Source organism: Pelecanus crispus, chromosome 7 (assembly GCF_030463565.1).
Source record: "Pelecanus crispus isolate bPelCri1 chromosome 7, bPelCri1.pri, whole genome shotgun sequence".
In the NCBI taxonomy this organism is placed as follows: Eukaryota; Metazoa; Chordata; class Aves; order Pelecaniformes; family Pelecanidae; genus Pelecanus; species Pelecanus crispus.
The window spans coordinates 19,327,231-19,353,862 of record NC_134649.1 but is presented as its reverse complement, the minus strand read 5'-3'; the positions used below and the strand labels follow the sequence as shown (position 1 = coordinate 19,353,862).

Below are 26,632 nucleotides of genomic sequence, written 5' to 3'. Positions count from 1 at the left end.
GCGGGGCGGAGCGGAGCGGGGCGGGCCTGGATTCCCGCGCCCGCCTGGCTCCGCCCCGTCGCTGGGGGAGGGCGGGGCGGCGCCATTTTTTGTCGTTCTCTCGCTGGGGGAAGGGAGGAGTGAGTGCGCTTTCCCCGAGGGAGAGTTAGCCTGTGTGTTTATGTACGCTCAGAAATGCGGAACAATTAAGTAATACACATCCACGATGCGGGTTTGGGGTAGTGATGTTGTTCCTGGTTTTAATACGAAAAGCCCTACAAAGAAGTAATTCGGCTTTTTAAACCTAGAGAGGTGAGTGGGTATTGGTTTAGGTTATTTGTGAGGAAGACAGAAGTAAATCTATTCTTATGCCTTTCAGAATAGTTTGAGAAAATTGGCATTGTGTGAAGCCCGTACACTGCTATATTAAAAAAAAAAAAAAGGTTAGAAGGTAAGGTCTGTGTAGAAGACAACATTGTCTCTTTTTCTGAAAAATTAAAAACAAGATTGTTGTTTTTTTCTCAAAATTCCAGCAAGTTCAACCCCATGTTTGGTTTTGATTAATGAACATCTGGAAGGGTGTAGCTCCATCAGAATTTCTCTCACTGTATTTAGAATTTATACCCAGTATTAATGAAATTGGGTTTGGACTGCAAAGAATGTGTATTTTACTTTTGAAAACCAATAGACACTACATATATAACTTCCATAAAGGGAATGTGGAAACACTCTGTAGATAGCCTCCTCTTAATAAATAATTCTGTTCTTTGCTTCTCAGGGGCAGATGTGGTCTTTAACTTGTTGTGTATTGCAATGTTCTTGTTTTTTTTTTTTTTTTAATTATCAGGGATATTTCGCCAAAAAATGGCAGTGAAGTATTTTTCTCACGTGACATTTATGAAAAATATTCATTGGCTCCGAGCCTCTCTGAACTATGGCATTTATCAAACAGGTATATTCTGTTATGTGTTCATTTTGTGCTGTTTGTCATCATCCTATTGATACATACCCTTACCATTTTGGGGGAAAGCTGTATGTTATCTGGTCTGCAAGGATTTGTTACTGACTCCTTGGTCCAGCAGTTGGTCTGTCCTTTACCTGTTGTGAAACCTCAGAAAGCAGGAAGATCTAGGTTGTGACCTGTGGTCTCAAGTGTCTTTTGGGATGGGTGAGGTGGTATTTTGGGGGTTTTGGGATGGGGTTTGGGTTATTTTGGGGGGGTTTTTTTGCTTTGCCTTAGGTAACAAAGAGGGATGAAGTTTGACCCACTCTCCTAACTGGTCACTATAAGGATCCTGGAACCTGTGAAGCAGACCTAATTCTTTTTAGAAATTAATGTCTTGCTGTCTGTCCATGTCTTCTCACTTTGTAGAAGGCTGATGATAGTGTACATTGAAATCTTTTTTACTTGTATCTTTTGGAAGTAGCCTACACTGTTTACATAGATTCAACAGTGTCTTAGGTGCAGTGGAAATGCAATTAATTCCTTGAGTAATGAAAAAACTGTATAGAGTGTTAGCTGAAGAATGGGAAATGAAATTGTGTGAACACAGGTGGTACAGGTAGTATTGGTTGTGCAGTTTTGATGTCTTTTTTTTTTTTTTTAAGTTGAAGAAGGAGAATCAACATTTCTTTCACATAGTGAAAGGCATAGCTCATGCTGCTGGATTTCAGAGGTTGGAGGACTGTATTTAGGCTATTGGGTTTTTTAAGAAGTTGTTAAGCTGGTAGGGAGGTACAAGTGACAAGTGTCTCATGGTGGATGAACATTCACACCACAAAGAATGCAGATGGGAGACCAGAGCAGGTACTGTGCTCTAAGTGGGGAGTTCAGCATGTGGAGAAATAATTTGTTTTAAAGGGGAATTACTGTATTTTTATGAACTGACACTGAGAACATGCATTTGAGGGGCATACCTGTCTACATCACATGACTCTCTATATCCCACATCTTTAGCTAGAGAAGGCTTTTCTGGTTCATCTCTGTTGGAGCAACTGTCCTTGAACTGGCAGAGATAAGCACAGCCCTCACAGCTCGCTGCTGGGTATGCTGGATATTACTGTAGGATTATTCCTTTAAACAGTGTAGAAAAAGGGTTTCTGGAGTAGACATGACTGCACTCAAGAGTGGCATTGTGTTCAGTTATGTATGGTAGAAGTGGATTTATGGCAGAAGAGAGGTCGCAACCAGAAAAATTCAGAAATTGATGGAACTGGGTTGTGTGGCCGTAAGTCAAGAGGGAGAGAAATGGAACCTGTTGGGGCAAATGTGAAAGTAAAAGCTGGAGGAAATTTGTCAATTTTTATATTGGGGTTTCTGATAGATATTTGCTAAAGTGTATGTTCTCTCACCATAGAAGCTGTGAAGGAAGGTTGCTGATAAAATGAAGGGGAAGAATTTAAGCCGTCAGCTCAAATAAAGTATAATGCTGTAAATATGGACAGAAAAGCTCTGTCAGATTATTTTGGTTTGCACCCTGATGAAGACTGTGACAGCACTGCATACTGAAATGATCTTGATGTGCTGCCATTTCATTCGGTGCTGAATATAGCCAATTTAAGCTGCTAGAATTTCTTGATGTTCCTACATTGGCATATCTGAGTCAGCATCTTGTCGCTGCTGCAGCTTAATTAAATTTGCCAGTTTGTGCCACAAGGATGGACACATTCTCTTATTCAGAGAGACAGCTGTGAAGTATTATTAAGAACTGTGGACGTGATACTGCTGGGTTTGAATAACACTTGAGATGTTTTCTACTGCTGAAGTCATATCTTAAAAATATGCTTTTTCCAAGATCAGCAGTTAATGTTCATTTTGTTAACCTTAAATATTTTTGCTCTTAAGAACAGTTATTTTAAATAGAGCAGGCTAAGATGGCCTTCCTATACTGGAGGTATTTTAAGAACTGACTTTATAATGTTACTTCTTTGTTGTTGTTAGGGCAGCTACACCTCTTGCTGTAGCCTAATGTTATTTTTGGCAATTGATTTCAGCATTGTTTAGAAAACGAAACTCTTGAATTGTGTATTATGTTTTTAGGAATTTCTTCATTGAAATCTGGAATTTCTGTTGTTACAATTAAGTAGTTTTAATTTACTACTTATACAGTGAAAGAAGGGCTTTTTCTAGTTCAGTCTTTCTCCTTTACTATCATACCTTTGACTTATGTTAAACATTTCTGAGTGCAAACTGTTTTTGAACACCAACAATCAGTGAATGATGAAGTGTTGAGACTCTTTATCTTTTCATTAATAATGGGTGTTTCCAGAACAAAGAGTCAGTTTCATATTTAGCTTGTCACCTCAATATTGGGTATACAGACTCATATATACACTGTTTTGTTTAAAAAAAAAAAAAAAAATTTTAAATCAGTGGCAAACTTGCTGGTGGTACTAAGGGTTAGTCTGATTGTCTAGGTGAAGTTTCAGAATAAGAAAATTCCTATGGCATAGACTAGGAATTGGAGTAGTACAGTATGTCACAGCGTGCATTTCACTGGATTTGAAGTTTAGGCTTGCATGACTGCGTTTATTAATTCTGACAAATACTAGTATTTATGTGGAAAGTGTAAATTCTTTCATTTATTACTTTTCTTTCAGACAGGCAAAGAAAAATGTGGAGGCAGTGGCAAACTCTTCAGAAAACAAACAGACTTGTAGCATGCAAGCTGCAGACCCAGTTGAGGTGGAGGCTAAAAGTACAACTGACGATTCTCCTTTTCCAGAACCTAGACTCCCCTATCCATTTACCTCTTGTTTGACTGAGAAGGAGCAGAAAACATACTTATATCTAATGACTAAGTTCTCAAAAAAACCCCCCCATTTTCAACTTAATGCAGCAAATCAAAGAGAATTATTCACGTATCTGGTAAGTGTGCATAAATGTACATATGAACATCACACGGGGAGTCAGACAATTTTTTTGTTACAAAGGGTTAAGGAAAATGTAGCAAAAATGTTTTTAAATTCAATTTGTCATAATTTCCTTTTAACGTAGTATTATGAATGGTAATAAAGGTTTAAAGTATTCAGGATAACATTTTTAATATAAATTGAAAGTGCCTTTGGTTATTTCATTGAAAGTGGGTGGGTTTTTTGTAGGTGTTTTGTTTTGGTTTTAGTAGAGTCTGAACAACTGACGGTAAGCGTAGATCTTTGATAGCTGATCAAACACCCACCCACCCCCAAAAACCCCACATCTTTTTAAGAGAAGGAAGTTAAGAGTTGACCTTACTGTGATTTTAGCATTTCATAATGGCATGTAGCAGTCTTGTATGATGTTAGGAAATGGATGCATTTTGATGTGATCTTTGGCAGCACCGTGTAATGGGAACTTTCTTCATTAACATATGAAGGGACCTGTGTGTTGACCTTCTAAGCTTGCCACATCAGTGCCTATGGGAGTAGAAAGACACAAGTTGACGCTTGCTGCTTAGTCTCAGCAATGTTGTTCAAATAGTGAAAGGCTATGTCTCATGTTGGTTGGAGGTATCATTTTAGTTGAATCCTATATAATGTAATTAATCAGCAAATATTTTTGAGCCATTGCATTTGGTTTCCCATGCTTCCTTGTTAATGCTAATTCCTTTATTTTATGCTGTAACAATGGGAATGTCCCGTTACTGCGTTGCTGTTACTTATAATGTATTTGCTTACAAAGTCAGAGGTCAGATGTTGTTGTGGCTCTGTCATGTAAACTTGCTCCAACAATGTCTTGTAACCTTTCTTTTTATAAACCACCAGCATATGATCAAAAGAAGCTTGCTGTTTGTTGGGGGGTGGTGTTTTGTTGTTTTGGGATTTTTTTTTTTTTTTTAAGGAAATGGGCCTTGCAAAAAAATTTTTTACTTTAATGAAACTCTGAACATATGCAAAGACTTGGTAAATTGAGCAGCAAGTGGAATCTGTGCCCTCCCTCATACCACCACCTGTGCTACCTCTCTGGACATTTTGCTGATTACATACCTAGCTTACAGGATTCCATTCTGTCCTAAAAATAGATTTTTTTTTTTTCCTTCCCCCCAGCAAATGAAAGAAGTAGTAAACAATGAAATTGCAGAATTTATGAAATTTGCCCAAAACGCTGCAAAAAGCTGCGCCCAAGATTATGATGTCATTTCTGAAGATGCACTACGTTATACTGAGGTAATTACCAATACCGCATTTAATTCCTTCCCTTCTTAAATAATCATATTGGAGTTGTGATTAAAATACGTAGGCACTGCTCATGGGATCTCATGTTCCCTGAACTACTGCTGGTTCCATGTTGGGATGAGACATGAGAAATCGCCATTTCCCTTATGCTGTCCAGCATGGCTTGGCCCACGGTTTATTTTAGCCGATAAGATATGATGTAAGTACGGTCACTGACTACAATACTGTACAAAGATTTAGTCATGAATTAAGTAGATGACATCTTTATATTTGGGAGGGCAGAAATTGTATTTTAAGTATGTATTTACATTAACAAGCCGCTCCTAAATATACGTTGCTGGACAGAATGTTAAGCTTTTCTCCACAGTAGCATGTTACAAAGTCACTTTAATCAGAGGTTGCTCAGGCTTTAATCATAATCATCTGCAAGTTCATGCTGTGTTAAATAATCCACTTTGATGATTCTAAAATCAAACATGAATGCAACTTTATGTACCATTCTTGGTTTAATAGCACATTTTTGGAAAAGAATTGCAGAATAGAGGTTTGTTAAACTTTCCCATCAGTGGGTTGACTTGCTCTTGCTTGTTTTCCTCAGTGTCTTGCCTTAATTGAAATGGCCTACTTACATACTTTTTGTTAAAATTTCAGTCTTTTCTAGTAAGTGCTGTGTCACTTTCTTTTACAGAATAAAACAGAAAAATAAGTGTGTTTACTGGAGTAGAGCATTTAGTTAAGTTCAGAAGGATTGCTACTATTTCACCACAACACTTCTTATTACGTGCTTTTTCATGCACAAGGTAAATTTGTTCTCCCGTTAACACACGGTTTGGGCACGCATGAGGACAAAAATCTTGCTTTTTCTTCCAAAAATTGGGATTGCCTTTGTAATTTTATATCTTGCACCTGTGTCTCTTTTTTTAAGTGATCTTGTTGTCTGGTCACAAAATGTGTCTCCAAACTTGAAGTCCTATTTATAGTTAAATTGATATCCTGAGTTAAAAATTAAATGGAGGCACGTATTTAGTTTTAAACAATACTTGCAGAAATAACTCCTTCTAGTTACTAAATAAAACCTAAATGTCTTAAATACATAATTCAGATAGCAGAAAAAAATTATCTTAGGATCTAGAGTTGACATGGAAGCAGGTTTCAACACATACAGAATCTTCCCATGTCTTTACCTTTGTGACTTTTACCTAGGCCTAGTGTAAATTAGGTAGTAACACAAAAAAGTACTAGTCCCTCTGAAAGCCGAGATAAATAAAATGAAAATGAAAATAATTACCTGGTTTAGCACAGTTCAGACTGTACTAAACTTTTTTTTTATGATTGGTCTGAGCCTGTGTGTATACATTGTTAGCCTTGGGTTGAGGAGAATTTAGAACATGTTTCAGTTCTGATACCAGTGATTGTAGGAGTATCAAAGAGTTGTACTGGTATCTGTAACACTGCCTCTAACTGGAAAAGTTGAACAAGTCTGTTAGCAGTAATCTGCTAAATATATCTGTATTCTCTGCGAAAGGTATATGCAAATGCAACTTGCAATTGCAGAAAAAGCTTTTTAAAATTAAATTCTTATGAAAGATACGAATGCATAAACTATTTCTTCTTTTAATGTTAGGAATTATTACGTGCTTGTATTGGACATGTGCAAAAGTATCCTGAGTTTTACACGCTCCAGGAGATCATGAGTATCATGGGAGGAAAGTTTCATACACAGTTGACTTTCAGGCTGGAAAAAAATCTTCTTGTAATGGTAATATCTTACCTATATTTATTGTTTTGCTGTTATTTTCAAATAAGTAGAATTACATCTGGATTGTGTTATGCAAGGATTCAGGTTTTTTGCAAGTATTATTCAGTGCTTGGGTTAGGGGTTATAATTTATAATTAGAATTGTTAATGAAAAAATTATTTTGGTAGTAAGGCTGTTAACACCCTTCACTGTATGTTTGCAATAAAAAGATTACATTAATAGTATATTTTTTAATATAACAATAACTTCATAATGCACCTGCATAAGTTCTTAATATTTGTCATTATAAGAAGTGCAATGTTGGGTCAGCATGATTTCAGTTAAAACTATTATCTGATACTGCTTGATTTCTTCAAGGGTACGGCAAGACGTGGTAAAACAGATTTCCCTACCATGCCTGTTCAACTGCCCACAGATTATAAAACTGTTACATCTATTATAACTCCAGAAAAAAAGGCTTCTATTATGCACAGTGTAAGTAACCTATTTATTGTCAATTTTAAGGCATATTTTGTAGAAAAGAGCAATTTGGTCCTTTTTATGTGGCAGCATTAAGTTTCTTCTTCCTTGCGCCAACAACACACACCTCCCCCACCCCCCAAATCTTACCCATCTTATAGCATAGGAACACATACTGTATCATTATTTGTTTAGTATTTCATTTACAGCAAGCACGCTGCCCTCTTCAAAAGTTGGGTTATTACCTTTTGGCCTCTTGAAGGGACTTCCTCTGTTCTCTCAGTGACTCATTAGAGAGTTCCCTAAATTGGAACACGCTGTCTGTGAAATCTAGATAGAATTGTTTATTACGGTGTTGTTCTTTTTAAACTTTGCTTTGCAATTTCTAAGCTGGCCTCTTTTTGTGTGTGTGTATACAGACCTATGAATGCATGTAGGTGTAAAGGCTTCTGATCTAAGAAAGAAGTCCTGAGGGTAAGAAGAAATACCTGAGAATCTAGTTTTCTGAAAAGTCGATTAGGTTAGCTTACCCTGGGAATTTCTTTTGCTAGACAGCATAAACTCCATTTCTGAGTTGAACAATTTTTAGATTCCATTCCACCTTACCGTTAAATATCTGATGTTTCTGTTTGTGCTCTTCCACAGAGAAAATCAGTGAGTTTTTAATTCCATAGAACTCGTTTTTTGTGACTGCTTTATTCCAGATAATTTGTTATCCACTAATTTAAGGAGGTTGTTCACATACCAAAAAGCAAATTTTCAACAGAGGCACTGTGATTGCAAAGACGCTTCTGCTTAAGAAAGCAGCAGACGTGACACAGGAGAATGATTGATATAGATATATATATACACCTCAAGAGATGTTATAGCTGTAAACAGAGAATATTTCTGATGATGTCTCAGGTGGCAGAAAAAAGAATATAGCTAGATTTTTCTTATTTCTTTCTCATGGTCCTCAGTGCTCCTGGGCTTCCATTATCTTCTTAGTCCTTGATGTTCTCCTCCCACCTCATGAGCATTTCCAGCCTCTTATCTTCATGGAAACCTGTGCTCATAATATTTAATAATTTTATAATTTCTATTCTAAATTTGTATTTTTCATGGTTTTATGTTTGTTTTAAGATTGTTTATATGTAATCTGTATTCAAACAACTGTGCAGTCTTAACCATTACTGAATGTTAGATGTCTTTATTGTGCTATGACTTAACTCGTAAGAAGATGTGTAATATATGTGTGAGTGAATCTGGGGGTTTTTTTATTATTATTCGCACAATAATAGAATAGTTTAATTTTGGTTTTATTTAAGCAAGAGAGCAGCTAAAATTAATGAAAATCACAGTTGTAATTATAAGCTCAGATTTTTACATTTTCTGAAGAAGCAGCACTCTAGAATGCACCTATAAGAATTCTGGGTTTTTTCTTCTGCAATGCACTCCCATATTTCACAATCATCCAAATTCCTATTCAATCTAGTAATTCAAATTAATAGTAATGAACTGAAAGATACATTTTCTTGTGCAGCAAGATGGATGTGTAAGATTCAGCCAAAAACCTTCAGGGCGATTTTTTGCTTTTTCCTTTGATTCTGAAGCCTGGCACTGTGGTGGTATTTGGGCTTTTGGGGGTGGGGGGCATTAATCCATGTTTGTTTGGGTTTTGGGTTTTTCTTATGAATTTAAATTTATGTGTGTCTTTTTAAAAAACCTTTAAAAATTTAATTTTTTTCTGTTTAGGATATTAGTTCAGATTCAAATGCAGAAAAACTTGCTTTGAAATACTGTCCTCAAGTTGTTTTAAGTAATCAATCATTATTTACTTTACTGAATAATCACGGACTAAACTACAAGGAACAATGGGAAATTCCAGTTTGTATTAAAATGATCCCTGTTGCAGGTACAGTATGTTTTTGTTATAAAAATTACGGTTTTGTCCATGAAGACCTTTATATTCTCATAATCCTTTTTGAGCTGACTGAAGGAAATTAGAAAATCCAGTAAAACCAGCTGTGGTAAGGTAGAAAGTAGTGTGGTTTAGTTCATGCAATAATAGAATAGTTTAATTTTGGTTTTATTTAAGCAAGAAAGCAGCTAAGGTTAATGAAAATCATAATTGTAATTATAAGCTCAGATTTTTACCTTTTCTGAAGAAGCTGCACTCTAGAATGCAGCTATAAGAAAATAGTTTCTCTTAAGTACTTCCATGTTTTTAATTTAAGGAATCAAACAAAGTAATAAAATTTGACTGACTTAGTTTACACATTTTAAAGGGCAAAAATCTGAAGTTAATAGTTTTCAGCTGTTGTCTGGTAAGGCGTCAGGGACCTTTGTGTTGTAAAGAAAAATGTTTAGTTTAATTGAAGTTATCATAAAAAATGAACTTTAAAAAATCCATTGCTGTATTTCGTCCTCTGGTTTTAAGGAGGAAAGCTGATAGCAAGGTCATTCCGTAGTTTTCAACACCTTGTTCCACCTTGTTACTGAGAATAGTAACAACCTCTAGAGATACCGCCATTAACATTGAATGTGGACATACAGCTATTTTCCACTTGGGGGAAAAAAAAATCAGTTAAATGTCCTTTTGCTTTTCAAAACTGTAAGCTCTGCTTTTGCAAAGAAAACAACTGCTGAAGCTGTTAAAATTATCAAGTGAACTGATTTCAGTAAGCTAAAAAAGACAAATTCTGAAGTTTTATGAAAAAACAGCAAACATTTTCTGGAATTAAAAGGACCTATTTATATCATAGAACAACGAATAAATAATTAATGTCCATGGAGATCACTTTTCCCGTTTGCAACAAAAAAATGTTTTGAATAAAATTATTAACTCATCTGAATGCTATATTTCAGTTGTTAAGCACTCCATCAGTAATATGAATATAGATTTCTTCTCCTGTTACCTTTTGTGGGTTTGTTTTGTTTTGTTGGGTTTTTTTTTAAATACACTAGGGGTTTTCTTCTTATTATGAGTATTTATAATGGTCTTGGAACGTCCATGTTGTGTGCATTTCACACAAGTTTGTATAGCAGACTTCTAGATAGTGGTAAATAAGCTGTCAAATATCTGCAAATCTTACAAATTTTGCACTTTCCTACATGTATATGTAAAGACATGCCTGATTCCTTTTATATCAGCTTTACAATTTTTACACTTAATTTTTAGATCCAAAGTTAACACCTAAAGGGCATCCGGAATATGTTAGCAATATATACTGTTCTGGAAGGGTTTCTCCTCTCCTTCCTTTTCCACCTTCTCTGTAACCCACCTCTTGCATTAATGATATTTTTTTCATCCAGTGTTTTTTCTAAAACAGTGATATCATGTTCACCATGTGCCTTTGCTTTCTGTTTAAGATTGGGCAGGGTATCACTGTTACTTTGGATGAATCTGTGAATGATTCATGTGTAAGTGTGTTAAGGTGTAAACAAAAGAGTGGGGCAGCAGAGGCCAGACATAGTTACTCATTAAAAGAAATATAAACTGCAGCCATCGCTTTTGGGCAATAGCGGGGGGAAGGTTCATCAAAAGAAGATAAGATCTTTTTGGAAAACAATACATTTGATGATATAATGCAGTATAAGGAATGATGATTCATAAATTCTTATTTCACAAATTCTCTATTTAGGACTGCATTTAAAATATGATTAACTGTTAATGTGGTGTGTATTGCTGCTGCAGGATCCTAATAATTCACACTGCATCTGGACGTACTTTTATTTTCTGTCATAAATGAATGAGAGAATAGTTTTTCATTTCTTCTAGTGTTAATGTGGAATGGATCTGACCATAATTGGAAGTTGAAAGATTTATTATTTAAATTATATGGCAATCTTTTTTCCTTTCATTTAATATATACTCAGTCTCTTTCCGTTCTTGAAAAGGTAGCAAACCAGCTAAAGTGGTTTATGTTGATTCACCCCTGCTGAGAAAGGAAATGACAGTAAGAGAGAGGAACCAAATCTTCCATGAAATTCCAATGGACTTCCTAGCAACTAAAACATCTTACGTTTCAATTTCTGATGTATCGATGGACAAACCAGCTGAGGACAGTCTGTTTCAGTGGGATGTATGTAGCTTCACCTCTTCTTAAAAACAAACCAACCCACAAACCTATGTTATAATTCCAAAGTTACTTGTTCCGTGATAATGAAGGAAAATGTAGGTTTCTGTTGGTATTTTTTTTTCTACTGCTGAGTTACGGACCGTATGTTTTAAAATGTCTGTCTGGTTCCTTTAAATGCTTCTATTACATGGGCATCTCAGCTTTAATGTTTACTTCATTAAAATGTATTTTGATCAGTTTATTTAAGTAGGAAAAGTTTTATGAACTTTATTTCTCTTTTGAAAGACCTTTCAACACCTAGGACTTAAGATACTCTGTGTTAAACACAGGAATTTTTTTTTTTTTCAATTACTGCCCCTCTCTCCCAACAGTCAAAATACCATAGCAGAACATTTTTCATGTTTTCAATTTAACATCTCATTTGTGACTAACACATTCTATTTCTTGCTTTGTTTGTTTTATTATTTTTTTAATTTATCTTTTCCTCCCTGTGTTAAGATGTCTTCTGATACCTACCAGTACAGGAAGATTCCTCTTCCAGATGACACAGGGATGGACTTTGATGATGATGTTACAGAACTGGAAACTTTTGGAGCAACTGTGAAGCTCTCAAGGACTTCTAAAATAGAAAGTACTTTTCCTACAGCTAGTAACACTGCTAAAGTTTTATCACATGGCCTAAAAATGGGGAAGAAAAATATATCCACCATGAACAGTGGAGGTGAAGAAGAGAAAAACACCATTTCTGAGCAAGGAGTTTCAGCATGTGCCAGCATGCAGCTTCCATCATTAGGTGGCATTCTGTGCTTCAGCCCTGAAGAAAATTCATCTCATAAAAGCTTTAATACAGAGGAGGTAGGACTGAACAAAGCACAGCATGTCATGACCAAGGAAGTATTGGGCAATGAAACAAAATTAAATACCCTATCTAATGCTGTTAGTTTCAAGAAAGAGTCTGATACTGCACAAAAAAATGAGACTTACGCTTCTTTGTGCAGTAGTGACACGGATGAAGAGCGTTTGATCATTGATACAGAATGTAAAACCACTGATTGTTGCAAAACAATTGTACCAAACGCTGTTTCTCGTACCTCAGCAGAGACTGCCAAATCACCTTCCCTCAAACAGATTCCATTAACAAGCATGACTGATTGCTCAGATATCATGGATCAGGGAAGAAGTGCCTCCAGAAAGCCGACAAGAAAGTTGTCCAAAGAATTTGATCCTGTTGGACAGATTTTGAAAATGCAAACTGAACTTCTCAAGTCACCTTCCCAAAAAGGTCATGAGCAGCCAGTGGTGAATTGTGATAATTCTAACGCTATGGCAGCCCATGTGTCTCAATCTCCAAAAGCATTGGTGACCTCCAGCACGGAAACTGTGCCAGCCCTTGCTTCAAATCCCAGCGGCTCATCTAGAAATACCTGGACTTGGCTTTTTCAGGGAGTGCCAAAGAGTAAGTAATTGTGTTCATAGTGTAAAGAGTAAAATTTCAAATTTTCAGTAAAATTCAACAGGAAAACATTTTAACTCCTTCATCTGAAGAAAATCCTAATAGTACTTCTGTCACATTTATTTAGAGATGTGACTTAATTTTTTTTTTTTTTTAAACAATACCTTCTCTGTGTGAGAATTACTCTTGCACGTATAAGGGAGAATTTGGGGAGTAGTTTGTCCACAGAGGTGAATGTGAAATACTGTTTTACTTTAGAGAAACAAAAAATTGTTATACACAAGGTTTTTAAGCAAGGAAAAGAAATAAGTTGGTAGTGAAATGAGTTACTTTTCCTCAGAAATTCAAATATCTGAGTAGTCTGTATGCAAAAAGTTTCTTGTCAGTGAAAAATTGAATTATTTTACATTTGCTGTAGAAGAGAAATGTAATCAAATTATGCAATTAAAACTTGAAAGAAAACTTTAAATTTGGGTGTCTAAGTTCTGAGACTTCCAGTTCAGTTGCTGTTTCTTAGCTCCTAGCAATCTGTTCCAGAAGACTAATGAGGACTCACTACAAGCCACCTCTCCAAGTTTTCAGGCATTTAGCTGGAAATTGAACCTGTGCTATACCCAGACCACAGCCAAGAACTAAAAGTCTGGAAGATCCTAGGGATCGTGAACTTTGAGGTTTTTCTCATGTGCCTGAGTTGCTTCTGGGAAACTGAAGTTAGAAGTAGTTTATTGTGTTAGGCAAATTGACAGGAACCCAGGCAGGTTGCATCAGGACAGATACTCTTTTTCTCAAATGTTTAATTCCAATGAATTGATGCTTTTTGGTGGGAAAACATGTTTTGCTGCTATTTTCTGACTAGCTGTGCATTTGATCACATAGGAATTAATTCTTAATTAATTACTTAATCTGTAATGGAAACAGTCAACGCAACTAATTCTGTCTTAGTTGAAATTGTGTTATCACTTCCTACATTTTTATCACTTTAACTGAATTGTAGTAGTCGCTAAAAGACCACATGTCCTCCCTCAGTTTGAAGATTGAGGTACTCTTTCTATTTCTCCTTCTTTTAAAATGCCAGAGTATGGAATTCAGGTGTTTGATAATAGAGATTTTTTTTCTTTTTTAACAGAGGTAGTGAAATCAATATTGCTAAGATGCTGAAGTGTGACTGTGAAAGAATAGAAAGCATAATTTTACAAATTGAAAGTTCTATAGCAAGCTGATAAAAACCTTTATGCATGTCTTTTTTGCAGAAAGCTGGAACTAAGTTAAATATTTTACTAACAGAAAATTATTTCTGGTCACTTGGATGACTGTCTCACACAGTATACATTTATTCAAAGATGCACATAAACTCTAAAGTTAATGTTAAATGTATTTATTCATAGCACTACAGCAATACCTATTTGTAGTTGTAGTTTTGACACATATTTCCACATATCTGTAGGGCAAAAAACAGAACTGGATAAATTTTCAATAAATAATCTTAAACAAGTTGGAGTTTATTCTTGTTTATTTTAAATGTTTTGTTAAAATATCTCTAAGGGATACAGGAGTGTTTGTTAACCTACCTCAAAGCTGCGCTTGGAGATCTACTAAGTGTTTCTTTTGATATGCTAGTATTGAAATTGAAGCAAACACAATTTGGAACAGAAGCTTATGCTATCATCCAAACCTAAGGCTTGAGTTATTTCAGTAACTGATAAATGGATGGCGGCTCTCAGGAGGCATTCATTGTAAATAATTTTTTACACATTTGTCTCCTTTGTGCTGAGTGGCTGTGGCTTAAAAACCAGCCTTTGAACTCCATCTGTACAAGAATGGAGTCTCACTGCTCTGTTTGTATAAGAAATATAATGATTAGGATAAAATGTGGAGTATTTAAAAATATACTCTTTAAGTTATAGCGGACATTTTCCAAGTAGTTTGGTTTTTTTTAAATACATAAGTGACTTCTTGTGCCTAATGAGATGGTTTTCACCCCAAAATCTTAGGAAACAAAACAGATCCTATTTTAAAATATATACACTGCAAGAGGAAAAAAAACTAATTAGCTTCATGTTAAATAATGTGCAAGCTTGTCATTTTCCATTTTATTTATTTTCTATAGGAAAGCTGCCAAATGAACTTCAGATGCTTGAAGAAGACCCTTCAGAATATAAAGCACCTCAAGATGGTAACCTTGTGTATAAGCTATTCAGTTTGAATGATCTGTTGTTACTTGTGCGTTGCAGCGTGCAAAAAGTGAAGTCATTGCCACGACACCATAAAAAGAAAAAAGCCCAAAAGGTACAGATTTTGTTGTTAGCTTTTTTGTTTTGTTTTTTAAACAGTTGTGCTTGACTGGGATTCCCAGTCCTTCATAGCATTTGTATTTTCACTCAGACAATTAGTGGATTTAATTGTAACTCTACAGTGTATGTTGTCTTTAAGTAAATATTTGCTGTACAAAGAGAGCAAAGAATAACTTCTGATCTCTTTAATCCTACTTGATTAGAAGATAAGCAACTGTGATTCTGCATTTCTTACTACAACTGCATTACAGTAATATGCATGGGTAATTATACTCATGTAAACTAATGTCAGTTTGAACTATTCTTAAAAGTTAATGCAGTAATTAGGTTTTTGGCCCAAGGCTTTGAGAATGTTCATGATCATAAATACTTTCCAGCAGGATTCAGCCTTGCTTATTATGCCTAGTTAAGCAGAGACATACGAGATAGAATGAACAACAGAGGACACATTTAAAGATAAAAAGAGATCCTATTCATTCTGCTTGAAAATATTATGGTATACATCTTAGCAAATAGTTTGTCTTGAGGAATAAAATGCTTTAAATGCAAGTGTGATCCAAATATTCCTCGTAACATCAGGAGAAGGAAAGCTTATTCTGGGATCTTCAGTAATTTATTATTTTGTCAAGAGTCCTTTGAATCATTCAACAAATTTGATGTGGTATCTCCCTCCCAAGAGTACCAGAATTATGGTAGGCAGGCATTTTGTGAGGTGTTTATGTTTTGTTGAAAGGGAAATAGATTTTTGTAACTGATTACTTGATAAGATTCCGTGCTCAGAATCTTATTGTGAAGAAATACTATCTCTTTGCTATTGATCCGCTGCTTATAAATGGCTGTGAATAGCTGCTTAGTTTGTTAATCAGAAATTGAGCACTGGTGTTTATTTTTTAAAATTTCTGCAGAAAGTCAAACTGTGATTTCTCAGTGAGAAGAGGCTTATATTTTCTGTTTTCTCTGTTAGTGTTAACATGCAAAGGTTAACCTCTGATTTCAAATGCAAGCCCAAGCGTTAGGTTCTGATTTCAAGTGAGATTCTGACAAGGGGAATAAATGGCAGGATTCCACTAGTAATAAGCAAATCAGAAATACAGTAATGTATTTTTTTCTTAAATTCCTGCAGAGGGCAATAGAGCACAGAAGTGTGAACTTCAAATTAATGTAGTCGCATGGAAAAATTACTTAGCAGCAAAATTTTATTATTTGTAAAAGCGTGCCTAGGCTTTTTTTTTTTGTCCATTTCACCTTCCTCTATATAGAGTCTCTGTAGTCTGAAGTTTGTACTGTGGCTTTCATAGAATGTGAGCCATCAGACAAAATCTGTGAAATGTCTTTGTTGCTTCAGCTGCAGTGGAAGACTATGGTGATTACCAGCTACAAAATGTAGTTCAATTGTGGACATTCTTTGGACAGCAAGTGCTGATTTTTCTTGTATCTTCACTTTTATAGCTTACTCCAATATTCCTGTTGCCAAAGCTAGAATACCAAGCCTATTATGGTGTCGAAGCTCTTACAGAAAGTGAAGTATGTCAGTTGTGGACAGAGAGTATGTTGCATTCTGAATCCTTATTTTATATTGGTAAGTTCATGTGTTGATTTCACTTAAGAAATATGTATGTCTGAATATTCATAGAATTAACAGAAGAGAAAAATATTTCTTAAAGGTATATTCCATATGTCCTTATTTATTTTAACTTTCTAATTTTGGTTTTCACTTTTATCTTAAATAAGCATTTCGTCTAAAATTTCTGTTAGGTGGTGAATGAGGATATTTCAACTTTGGTTTTAGATAAATAGTATCAATATTTCTTGATGAAATGTGAGCTATAAATATATCTTAACATTTTGTGAAATCACTTTAAATTTGTTACTACATAGCAAAATAGAAGACAAACAGGGGATCAGGTATGGGGCTCAGAAGATACTGATTCCTTGGCCTTTGAGCTTGCAGGATGGGAAAAGGTCAAATGTTACTTATTTTTCTTTGAAAACAAGCAATAATGTTCATATTTCTACACTGATAACATGTAGACAGATAAGATACAAGAGAATGAGGAAAGACAAGCAAGATGGGGCTAAACCAAGTTCTGTCATTCAGAAATAAGAAATTACATGCTTTGAAAACAATGTATGTGTGTCTCGTATCTAAGGTACTGGAAATAATTTTCTGGCTTTGCAGAAATGAAATTCCTAACAGGAAGAAGAAAAATACATAGCATAAGTTTGTTGAAAACTCCTTTCCATAGCTATGATATTCCTCAGGGGTTCTGAACACTGGATGATCTTACTTAAACACATTTTCCAGGTTTTCAATCATCCATATCTAACTGATCCATGAAATTTAATTTCCTAATATGTGATATGCCTTGAAACATCCCTGTCAAAGGGATGGTCTTGATGCTCCTTGTCCTGTATAGTGCAGCAGATGGAAACAGGAGATAATGTAATAGAATCTATGAGTGAGAAGTACCATACATTCAGTGAGAATGAAGTAGGAAGCTATGAATCTTGTGTAGAAGAGATGACAGCTGTAATTCAGAGCACAGAAAATAAAAAGACAATAAAGCAGGGATAAAAAGTATGGAAATGTTAGCAGAAGGATATGTTACTTGTAAAGGCTGCTTATCCAAAATCACATAAACCAAGCACACTAGGAATACAGCGTTTTAAGGAAAGTTTCACGAACAGATGTCCTGTAGAGAATGCTGTATTCGTGTTTGTACAATGACATTTTAAACGTCAGGAAAGTCTATGTCTATTAGGATACATATGTTCTGTAGAGATGAAAATGATGCATATAAAGATTGTGGCCAGATTATTTTAACAACCCTGTTAGTATATGGAGACCTCTCTGATACCAATTACCTTGTAATTAATAAGGTTTTAAAAGGGAGAATCTGTAACAAAGTGGTTAGTCAAAATGCATTGTAGAGTATGTTTGGCACTTCCTATGGAGTGAGGACAGTCGTGTTTGTACAGTGAATGAATGTTCTGCAGTGGGGACTGCCTCGCTTTCCTGTCATAGAAAAATTTCTCTGTTTTTTATGGTTGTTAGGGCAGCAGTTGTGGCCTTGTGGTTGCCTAACCTTTCCACTTGTGCACTGAATTACACTTTTGCTGTTAGTGGCTCACATCAGAATACTATTTTAGAAATGCTGAGTTCTCTCTTTCCTAATTTTTACATACAAAACTTTGCATCCTACCATAGAATTATAAGGTTTATGTGAAATCTAATATATTTGAGGTGATAGTTTTGCTGATTGCAGCTATCTTTGTCTGCTGCCCGTATTTAATGGAAATTATGTTTCTAAATGTGAATTTTGAAAGCAATATTTGCTGTGGTTTTTTCCTTTTCTAAAAAAAAAATCCTCACAAAGATATAATTATGCACACAGTTCTCCATTTCTAATTATATCTTAACGTACAATACTGAAGCATTTCTTCTCCTTTTTTTTTTTTTTAAACAATCAGAACAGTATACTGAATTGCACTGAAATTTAACCCCCTGTAGGAAATTCTATCAACGTTTTTATTAACATTTCCAGAGTCACAAGCAGTGTGAGGAAATAGCGAAGCTGTAGAGAGGGGGTTAATCTGCTTACTAAGTACACAAACTGAAAGAATGCGTGTCTGTCTAACCTCCCATCAGTTACAGTATGGGTGGTACACAGAAGTTTGCAGCCAGCTCATCCAGCCAACGCCCCTTTTTATAGAGGCTCTCAGGAGTGTAGGAGAAAGCAGGCTGTGTGCTGCAGGAGTTGTTCTGGCATAAACAGCCATCCCCTTCTGATACAGGGGTTCCTCAGTGTCTCCTTTGTAGATACGTGCTAGCTGTAAAACGGGCGTGGAGCCCTAGGCTCCAGGCTTCAGTGGTCTGGCCTCCAGCATGTTCTCTCTGTTCACGTGCTTGGGAGAAAAAGTCATTGGTGTTGAGAAACACTGGTTCTTCCAGTGGTGTATGTCTGTCAGCTCTTGGATGCGCTTCTTCCAGCAGCAAACGCTGAGGTCCACAGGAGTCCTCCTTTTGTGTGCTCCGAGGAAGCACAGGATTACTGCGGGTTGTCACTGTCCTGCACAGTAAACTAGTGGTCCCAGCATGTGGGGCAGGCCCCTCCCACCACTAAAAAAAAAAAATTCTGCTGCAAATATGGAGTTGGACTCTCAGCATGTCACCAACTTTTGATACTGACAGATGATGTGATTTATTCAGGTAGGCAAATTGGGGACTGCAGATTTTTGGTACTGCCGTATACTTTCTAATAGAGGTAGGTAAAAAGGCATACGTGGAAGTAAATGATCCATTTTATGAAAGAGCGTCTACCACAGCTTTTAATAGGAAACTGTTACCATATTCTACTTGGGGATTCTTTCCACTCTCATCGAGAAATACTGGAAGGCAGCTGTGAAATTCTGCCTTTCAGTTTGTATTTCTGGGGAGCTGTGAAAAATACAGTGTTCCAAGTGTCCCGGTTCAGTTAGATGGCTCTTCACAATAGAAAGCTGCTTTGTCCTGTGACTTCAGGGACAATTCTCTAAGGGTGAGAACATCCCTGTATTATGGACGACTTAAAATGGGCTGAAGTTCTCATTCTTTTTCATTAATCTGATACCTCAAAGTAAGAAGACTACTGCTATCATGTGTTTGGTGTAAACAGAAAGACAGACTTGACTTCTCAGATCGTGCTAGAATTTGAATTATTTTATGTGAAATATGATGTCCTATAATAAAGGAATTTATAAATCAACCATAGTAGAGCCATAGATTTATTGCTCTTTTTACCCCACAGCCTGAGCATGCAGGTATGGAACTACTGTTTGAAAACTGATCTTACCGTTACTAACACAGTACCTACAACTTGCATTCTTGTTCAGACAGTTCTGAGACTTTATAGATCTTAAGTAAAGCCTCTAAAATTGAAGTTTTCGGCTTGTAGCAGACCTCAGTCTTAAATTGCTTAGGAGTTCTTGGATCTTGGAAAAAACTTAATTCACCATCTCAACAATCTTTTGTATTGCCAAATAAGTATGGATGGAAAGTTCACTGGACCTTGGTTTCTGCCCCATAATTGTCCGGTGTTGTTCTTCAGTGTTGTGTTGCTCTGTGTGGCTGAGGGAGGAATCTCATAGCTCAGCACAGTGACTCAGGAGTGCTGCCAGCTCAGGAGATAAGAAAACAGAAGTGTAACTATGGCCTCCTGCAGAAATTGCAAGGTGTGATATTAAGTTTAATTTTTTATTTTGCATGTTCTCAAAGAAGGTAGTGATTGTTTGCACAAAAGCAGAGTTATTAGCATCAAACAAACTTAAGAGTGCTGTTGTCCTCTTGCTAGTAAAGCACCTTGCTCGATTGTTGATTTAAGTCCCCTTGCTACTCAGATAGGAAATCCTGCATCTGCAAAGGGAGTAATCTCTGTTACATGTTTCTCAAATAAGATACTTTTACTTGATCTAAGCAGTAAATAAAGTTGTGATAAACTTTGCTGATTAATGGGAACATTTTACCCTGACCATTATTCACTTATTTGCGTTAAGTGCCTAAGCAAAACTTGCTGCAGAAAGAATAGTTTACCTTCACTTGAATAGGATAATGTTGGCCTTTAAATAAAAATTATTTGAAAAGGGGGTTGGAAAGAAGTACTTACTGTATGGGTAACTTACTGAATGTCAAGTGTTTTCAATCAGTCACTTCTCAAATATAGGATACAGTAATATAAATTAGGTATGAGTAGTTCACAGATTTTCTCAGGTATGCTCTCGATGAGTTTAGAAATGTAGAACTCCTTTTCTGATCTGAGGAGAGGCTGATAAGGAATGGAAAACACAGGGTTTTTGGTTTTTTTTTTAATAATGACTTCAAGTTTCTTTTCATCTAGTCAGCAATGCAGAATGTTAAACCTAGCTGCTTAGTCTTGCACAAAACACTGATATCAAGAAAAGTAACAAATGTACAGTGTTTAAAAAAGATGAGTTGTCCTGGTGCGCGCCTTTTTTTTTTTTTTTTTTTTTTTTTTTTTTTAAAATGAGGGTTCTTACTTGGTCCTGTTACACATCACATAACAAATTCCTAGTAATGCTTAGCCTGGAATGTGAAATGCATTGGTTTAGCTGTTTTAACTGTACAATTGAAGCATTTACACTTCCTAAGAGAGCAGATTTGTAGTAAGGCAGTAAATTCTGCTGAGTAGGTCGTATTTTATTGTGCTGCCTTTTCCTCATCCTCCGTGTGGGAGCTGGGATAGAACAGATTTCTGGGAAAACCTCACCGTGAGAGGGAACTGGAAGGTAAGGCACCATCACCACAGCAGTGTACAAGCTATGCTAATGATCTTTATTACTTATCACATGAAAACATGGGTTAAACTGTTCTTGTCAGCCTTTATTTTAAAAATGTGATGAGGAGTGCTTTGAATTGTTGCTCCTAGCTATGTCAAAGACAAATAGTCTTTTAATGATTTGCCATGAACAAGTCCTGAGTTGTAAATTGTAATTTTTCAGGTGAGGGAAAAAAAAAATCAAGAGACGAAGGTACAGAATCCCCAGAAAATCAAACACCACAATTGTTCATATAACGTATCAGAATAGAAAAAGAAGTATATTAAATTTGTTGTAAAAGATAAACTTTCATGATCTGTCCAGTGAGGAAGCATAGTGATAAGGATCAAAATGACTTGAGAAGATACAAACTAACTGATGAGATTAAGGCCCTAGCAAAATGAGGTTGTATATCCCAGGCATCTCCCCAGATGTAAGATTTGCTGGAATCATGGGCATGTCCCTGATTTAGCAAGACAGCCCAAATACAGATGTCTGTACTTAGAGCAGCTAAACATTTTACTTTCTGTTATTGTGCAACATTGATAAATACTTCTCATTGTCCTATGCTGTAAAAGAGCAAAATGGTTTTATTCCTTTTAAAATGCATTAGGTCCGCAAATTACACTTTTGCATTTGTTCTCTTTTATTTTTAGTGTATTAATTGAATTAATATTTTTCAGGACGTATTGATGCTTTTACATCAAAGCTTATTATGCTAGAAAAGATTTCTCCAGAAATTTTAAGAGAAAAACTTGGATTGATTAAGTGAGTATTTTTAGTAGCTTTTTTTTAGCAATGAATTTGAAACCCTAAGAAGTCTTGCAAGTGACTACTTTTGTGATGGTTTGTTTTTTTTTTTTTCTTTTTTCTTTTTTCTTTTTCCCCCCTGCAGGCCTGCAAACTCATTAAATATCCTTCATCACATTTTGAAGAAAGTGTCTGAGTAAGTGCTCCACTCTTGTTCATTGTATTTATTTGCAACATTACCCAGGTCATCCTATTTCTTCCACAGAATGCTTATCTACTCTTTTTGATTCTTATTTCTTCAGACACATAAAATACTTTACAGATTCTTTTACGTCTAGCATAGCATAATGCAGTACTGTGTAAAAATGTGTTAGGATTACTGGTTTTGTATAAATGATGCAAAAGAATAAGAACTATGTTTTTATGAACCACTTATTCAAGAGAGGAGACTGGACACTTCTGAGCTGATCAAACAGTTCACAGGAGTGAGTTGTAATATTACGTATGTAGGCTGATATTTAAAATTTGGACTCCTGCTTTTTTGCTTAATCTGTAGAAACAATACTGTTTGTGTTCTCTTCTGCTTAGCTTGACTTAGAACAGCGCATGTCTTTCCCTGTACAACATTGCAACCTTTCTCTTGCTCCTTCCTTTTCTTTATTTATTTAGCTACTTCAAGGCTTTAGGTCTGCAAGCATCTTTTAATTTTTTTGTGAAGCATGTTTCTTGCATTGTGTGTGAAGACTCTTAATTCGAATTACAGAAGACTTTTCCTGCACTTGATAATTTCTGTAGCTTCGTGATTTGTGACTAAGATTTTTGATAGTTGGTTGACACTTATCTTCCTGAAAACCTGTTTAATCCTGGATGTATTTAAAGCATGCCTGTTCTTTGTGTCTGTGTCCGTATATGCATTATGCTTTGTAATGTGCTGATTGAAGAATTATAGTTTGCCAAATATGGATGGTTTTCAGTGTATGCTTAAATGTTTTGTTGAATGTGACAATCTATACATTGATGATAAATTACAAATTATGTACATTACAAATACATTATAAACACATGAATTAGTATGTATTTATCAATACCGTTTAATTCATGCTTTTTTGTCTATAGCTTTTTTATAAAACAGTGACTGATAAGTAAATATCTAAAGATGTTTTGCTTTTGCATTAAGAACTTAGTAGCTATCCTGATCAAATAAAACATAAACATTTAAATAATATTTTTCATTTCAAACTTTATGTTTTTAGTTTGCAGGAGGGCTCTTATTTATTGACTCATGCTGCAGGAGATTCATCAGTTGCAATCTACAAGAGTTCTCTTGACAAGACGACAAGAGCATCATATAACTTGCATAAAGCTCATTGCGATCTGCCTGCTGCACCTGCCACTCTTTCAGTCCCATGGGTGCCACTAGATCCCAGCCTCCCTTTGCCCTATCACATGCATCATGGAAGAGTTCCATGCACCTTTCCCCCTGCACCCCAGGAGGCCATGTGGAAACAGCAGGTCAGTATCACACTTGATGGAAAAGCAGATTAGCAATTTTGAAACAATCTATTTCAGTCCATTGGATATATAGCTAGTATATTTATCTGTCATCTTTGGGGGTCAGAGAGACCCTTTAGAGTTCTGGATCCACTACCAAGAATAGGAGTTCCTTTTTCCTGAAAAATATTTCCGGTGAGATACCTAGCTTTAAATATGACACTGGAAAAACAACGTTTAAGCTTGTTGTGCTGTTAACAGAGGGAAATGGAATATTTTGTAAGATGCCTCTCCACACCAGGATGGGCCTCTTAAGTAGATTGTAGGACTCATGCTGTAGAGTTGTCATTTTCTCTCTGATGACTGTAGGAGTAAAGATGATTAGCACAACTGTAGACAGGTAAAATCAGGTAAGGTGCATTCTGCTGTCAGGGTCTGTTCCACTGAGCTCTTATTACAGTTCTGTGATACATGAAGTGTTGGTTGTTTTTTTTTTTAAATACACTTGTTTTGATTTTTTTCCAAAATCCTTTCAAAATGAAGGTTTTGAATCTTCAGTGTGAGCTAATAATACTTTTGGACGGCAAAAAGAACATAGCATTAGGCTTAATTAAAAGCTATTTATAGGCTTGCAGTACAGCTGAAAAAGATACAATATTTGCATTTATAAGGATTTTCTAATTTTGCCTCGATGATGGTGGTTTTTGTTGATGTACTTCTTCAGACCATTTCAGGAATGACCTTTTAACCTGTTTTTCCTGCTTTTTCGATCCCACTTTCATCTCCATTTGTCCCTCTGTCTTTCCCCCAGATCTCAACATCTTGAACTTGTTGGGCTATTTCAGCAGAAACTGACATGTCTTGGAGGCCTAAGATACTAAATTCTAAACAGCTTAGTGAAAATAAGTAGCCAGGTAGAGGAGAAGGGATCCAGATTAGTGCTTCCTCTGTGGGGATGGCAATGAGCACTCAGCTGTAATATTTGATACCTGAAATCTCATGCAGACAAGAGAGGTTGTAAACAAACTGGCCACACAATGTAAAAAGCTCTGACAGTTGGGTTATTTTACTAGGTGTGGGATAATCATACGGCAAGACAGAAAACCAAACAATGTTACTCTTTACTGAAAGTTTAAGTACTTTTCTCAGTCCCCTCATGCCACTCTTTGAAATCTTTCATGTCTTAATTTATTGATTCCTGATTTCAGCGGCTAGGCTGAAGCATCTTGGATCTGTTCTTGGTTGTTTGTAGTTTTAAATGAAGCTTATATAAGGATAACTGATTCTCTGCAGCAAAAATAAGGTTTCCTTTTGGTTCTCTCTGTTAGCTCAGTCAGACAAATTGCTATTGATCACCTGTCTCCGGTTGCTCTGAACTCATTCACCTTTGAGGAAACTTTGATTGCAATTCAGGTGGCTTCCCTGACATACAGAAACTTAAATTCTCATCAGTATGCTATTCCCTGTACAGTGAAACATTCGTAACAATATATACATGCAATACTGTTTCTAAAATAAGAGTAATATGCTATTTTGTATAGAGGCATATATACTTTGTCTAGAGGCATGGGAGTACCTTAATTTAGGAAAACACAATTTCTGTGTCTCAGACATAAATATGAAATTGTGTGTGGATGCCTTACTCGTTTTTATGGAAAATGAACAACCTCACAGAGCATTTATATTCTGCATTTCTTCAGAGTGCAGTTAAATCTAAAGAAATAAAATGTTTTAGATGTTTGAATGCCATCTCCCTTCCAGATGTCATTAGGAAAAGTAAAAATTAATATAGCCTAAAAGTCACTAAGCATCTGGGTTTTGTTGCTGCTGTTTTTAAAACAGAATAGAATTTATTATGAGCAGAAGAATTGTCTGCATCTGAAGAAACTTTTGATAGAAATGTTGTGGAAATTTTTTAGGAATCCAGTCTGCTTTGTAATTTATGCTGGTGAATAAGTGATGCATGTTATGCTTTGGCAATTTCCCAAAGATCCCACTTTCAGCTGTGATGCTTTGAACAGGTAGTACGACACTTTAAAAGTAAGAAAGTTTTCAAGCATTATTTTTCTTCAGGATAGATTTACTCGTTTGTGTAAAAGCCACATGCTAACTATGCCTAGTTTAGTGGACTGTGGGATGCTTTTAGGCCCAGTTATATGTTTTAGCCACATCCTGACTTCATATGAGGCAAAATAGAGTTGTGCATCAGTTCCTAATTACCTCATGCACTTTGGGTTCTGCCAGAAGGAAATCCAGGCACATGGGCAGGAAAGAGGCAGTTGTTGTCAGATCCCACTGGCTGACAGGAAGACCAGCTGTGCCTGTCGCCCAGTCCAGATGTGGCCTCTGAGTCTGGCTGGAATGACAAGAAGTAGAAGGCAGTCCTCTGAAGGTAGTTGTATATGTTTGTGCTTAATACAGATTTAAGACTATTAATTCTAGTTCCTGGTTTTTCTATTCTCTTCCCCATATGTGTCTAGATGACTGGCGCAAAAGGACAGTCGGACACACCCTGTGAGGGAAAGCCAGTAGCTATGGAAACAAAAGGCAATCCAGCTAAGCCTGTTACAAATGAAGGTGTGGCTACAAAGAAGCTGAACAAGAATTACTGCAAACAAAGAATGATGAATAAAAAGTGGAAAATGAAGTACAACAAAATGCAACTGAACTAGGAATAGCTGAACCATGCTGTGATAAGTCTGGCCTGGAGAAGGAGGAGACGAAACAAAAAATCTGAGGCTTTCTTGCAGCTTCAAAGGAGCCAGAACAAGCTGGCAGGGGAAACAGTTCCACAGCTGAAACATTCTATAAACCTTTATTTAACCCTTTCTTACCTCAGTGGACACATTTCAAGTGAAAATCTCAAATTCAGTCAGAGAAAAAAAGGCAAGTGTCTGCAACTGAGGTTGGGGACGAAAGTGTC

General features: G+C 36.0%; 1 protein-coding gene across 1 annotated transcript; it reads left to right on the top strand.

Moving 5' to 3' along the window:
* Nucleotides 1–887: 887 nt before the first annotated feature.
* Nucleotides 888–26,632, top strand: ICE2 (interactor of little elongation complex ELL subunit 2). Its single transcript, XM_009480283.2, has 14 exons — nucleotides 888–931; nucleotides 3,580–3,847; nucleotides 5,005–5,124; nucleotides 6,758–6,892; nucleotides 7,250–7,366; nucleotides 9,086–9,245; nucleotides 11,231–11,415; nucleotides 11,911–12,868; nucleotides 14,973–15,151; nucleotides 16,606–16,735; nucleotides 22,152–22,236; nucleotides 22,364–22,414; nucleotides 23,472–23,730; nucleotides 26,190–26,632. Exons 2-14 carry the CDS (start codon nucleotides 3,641–3,643, stop codon nucleotides 26,379–26,381), a joined length of 2,778 nt encoding a protein of 925 aa, XP_009478558.1. The 5' UTR covers nucleotides 888–931; nucleotides 3,580–3,640; the 3' UTR covers nucleotides 26,382–26,632.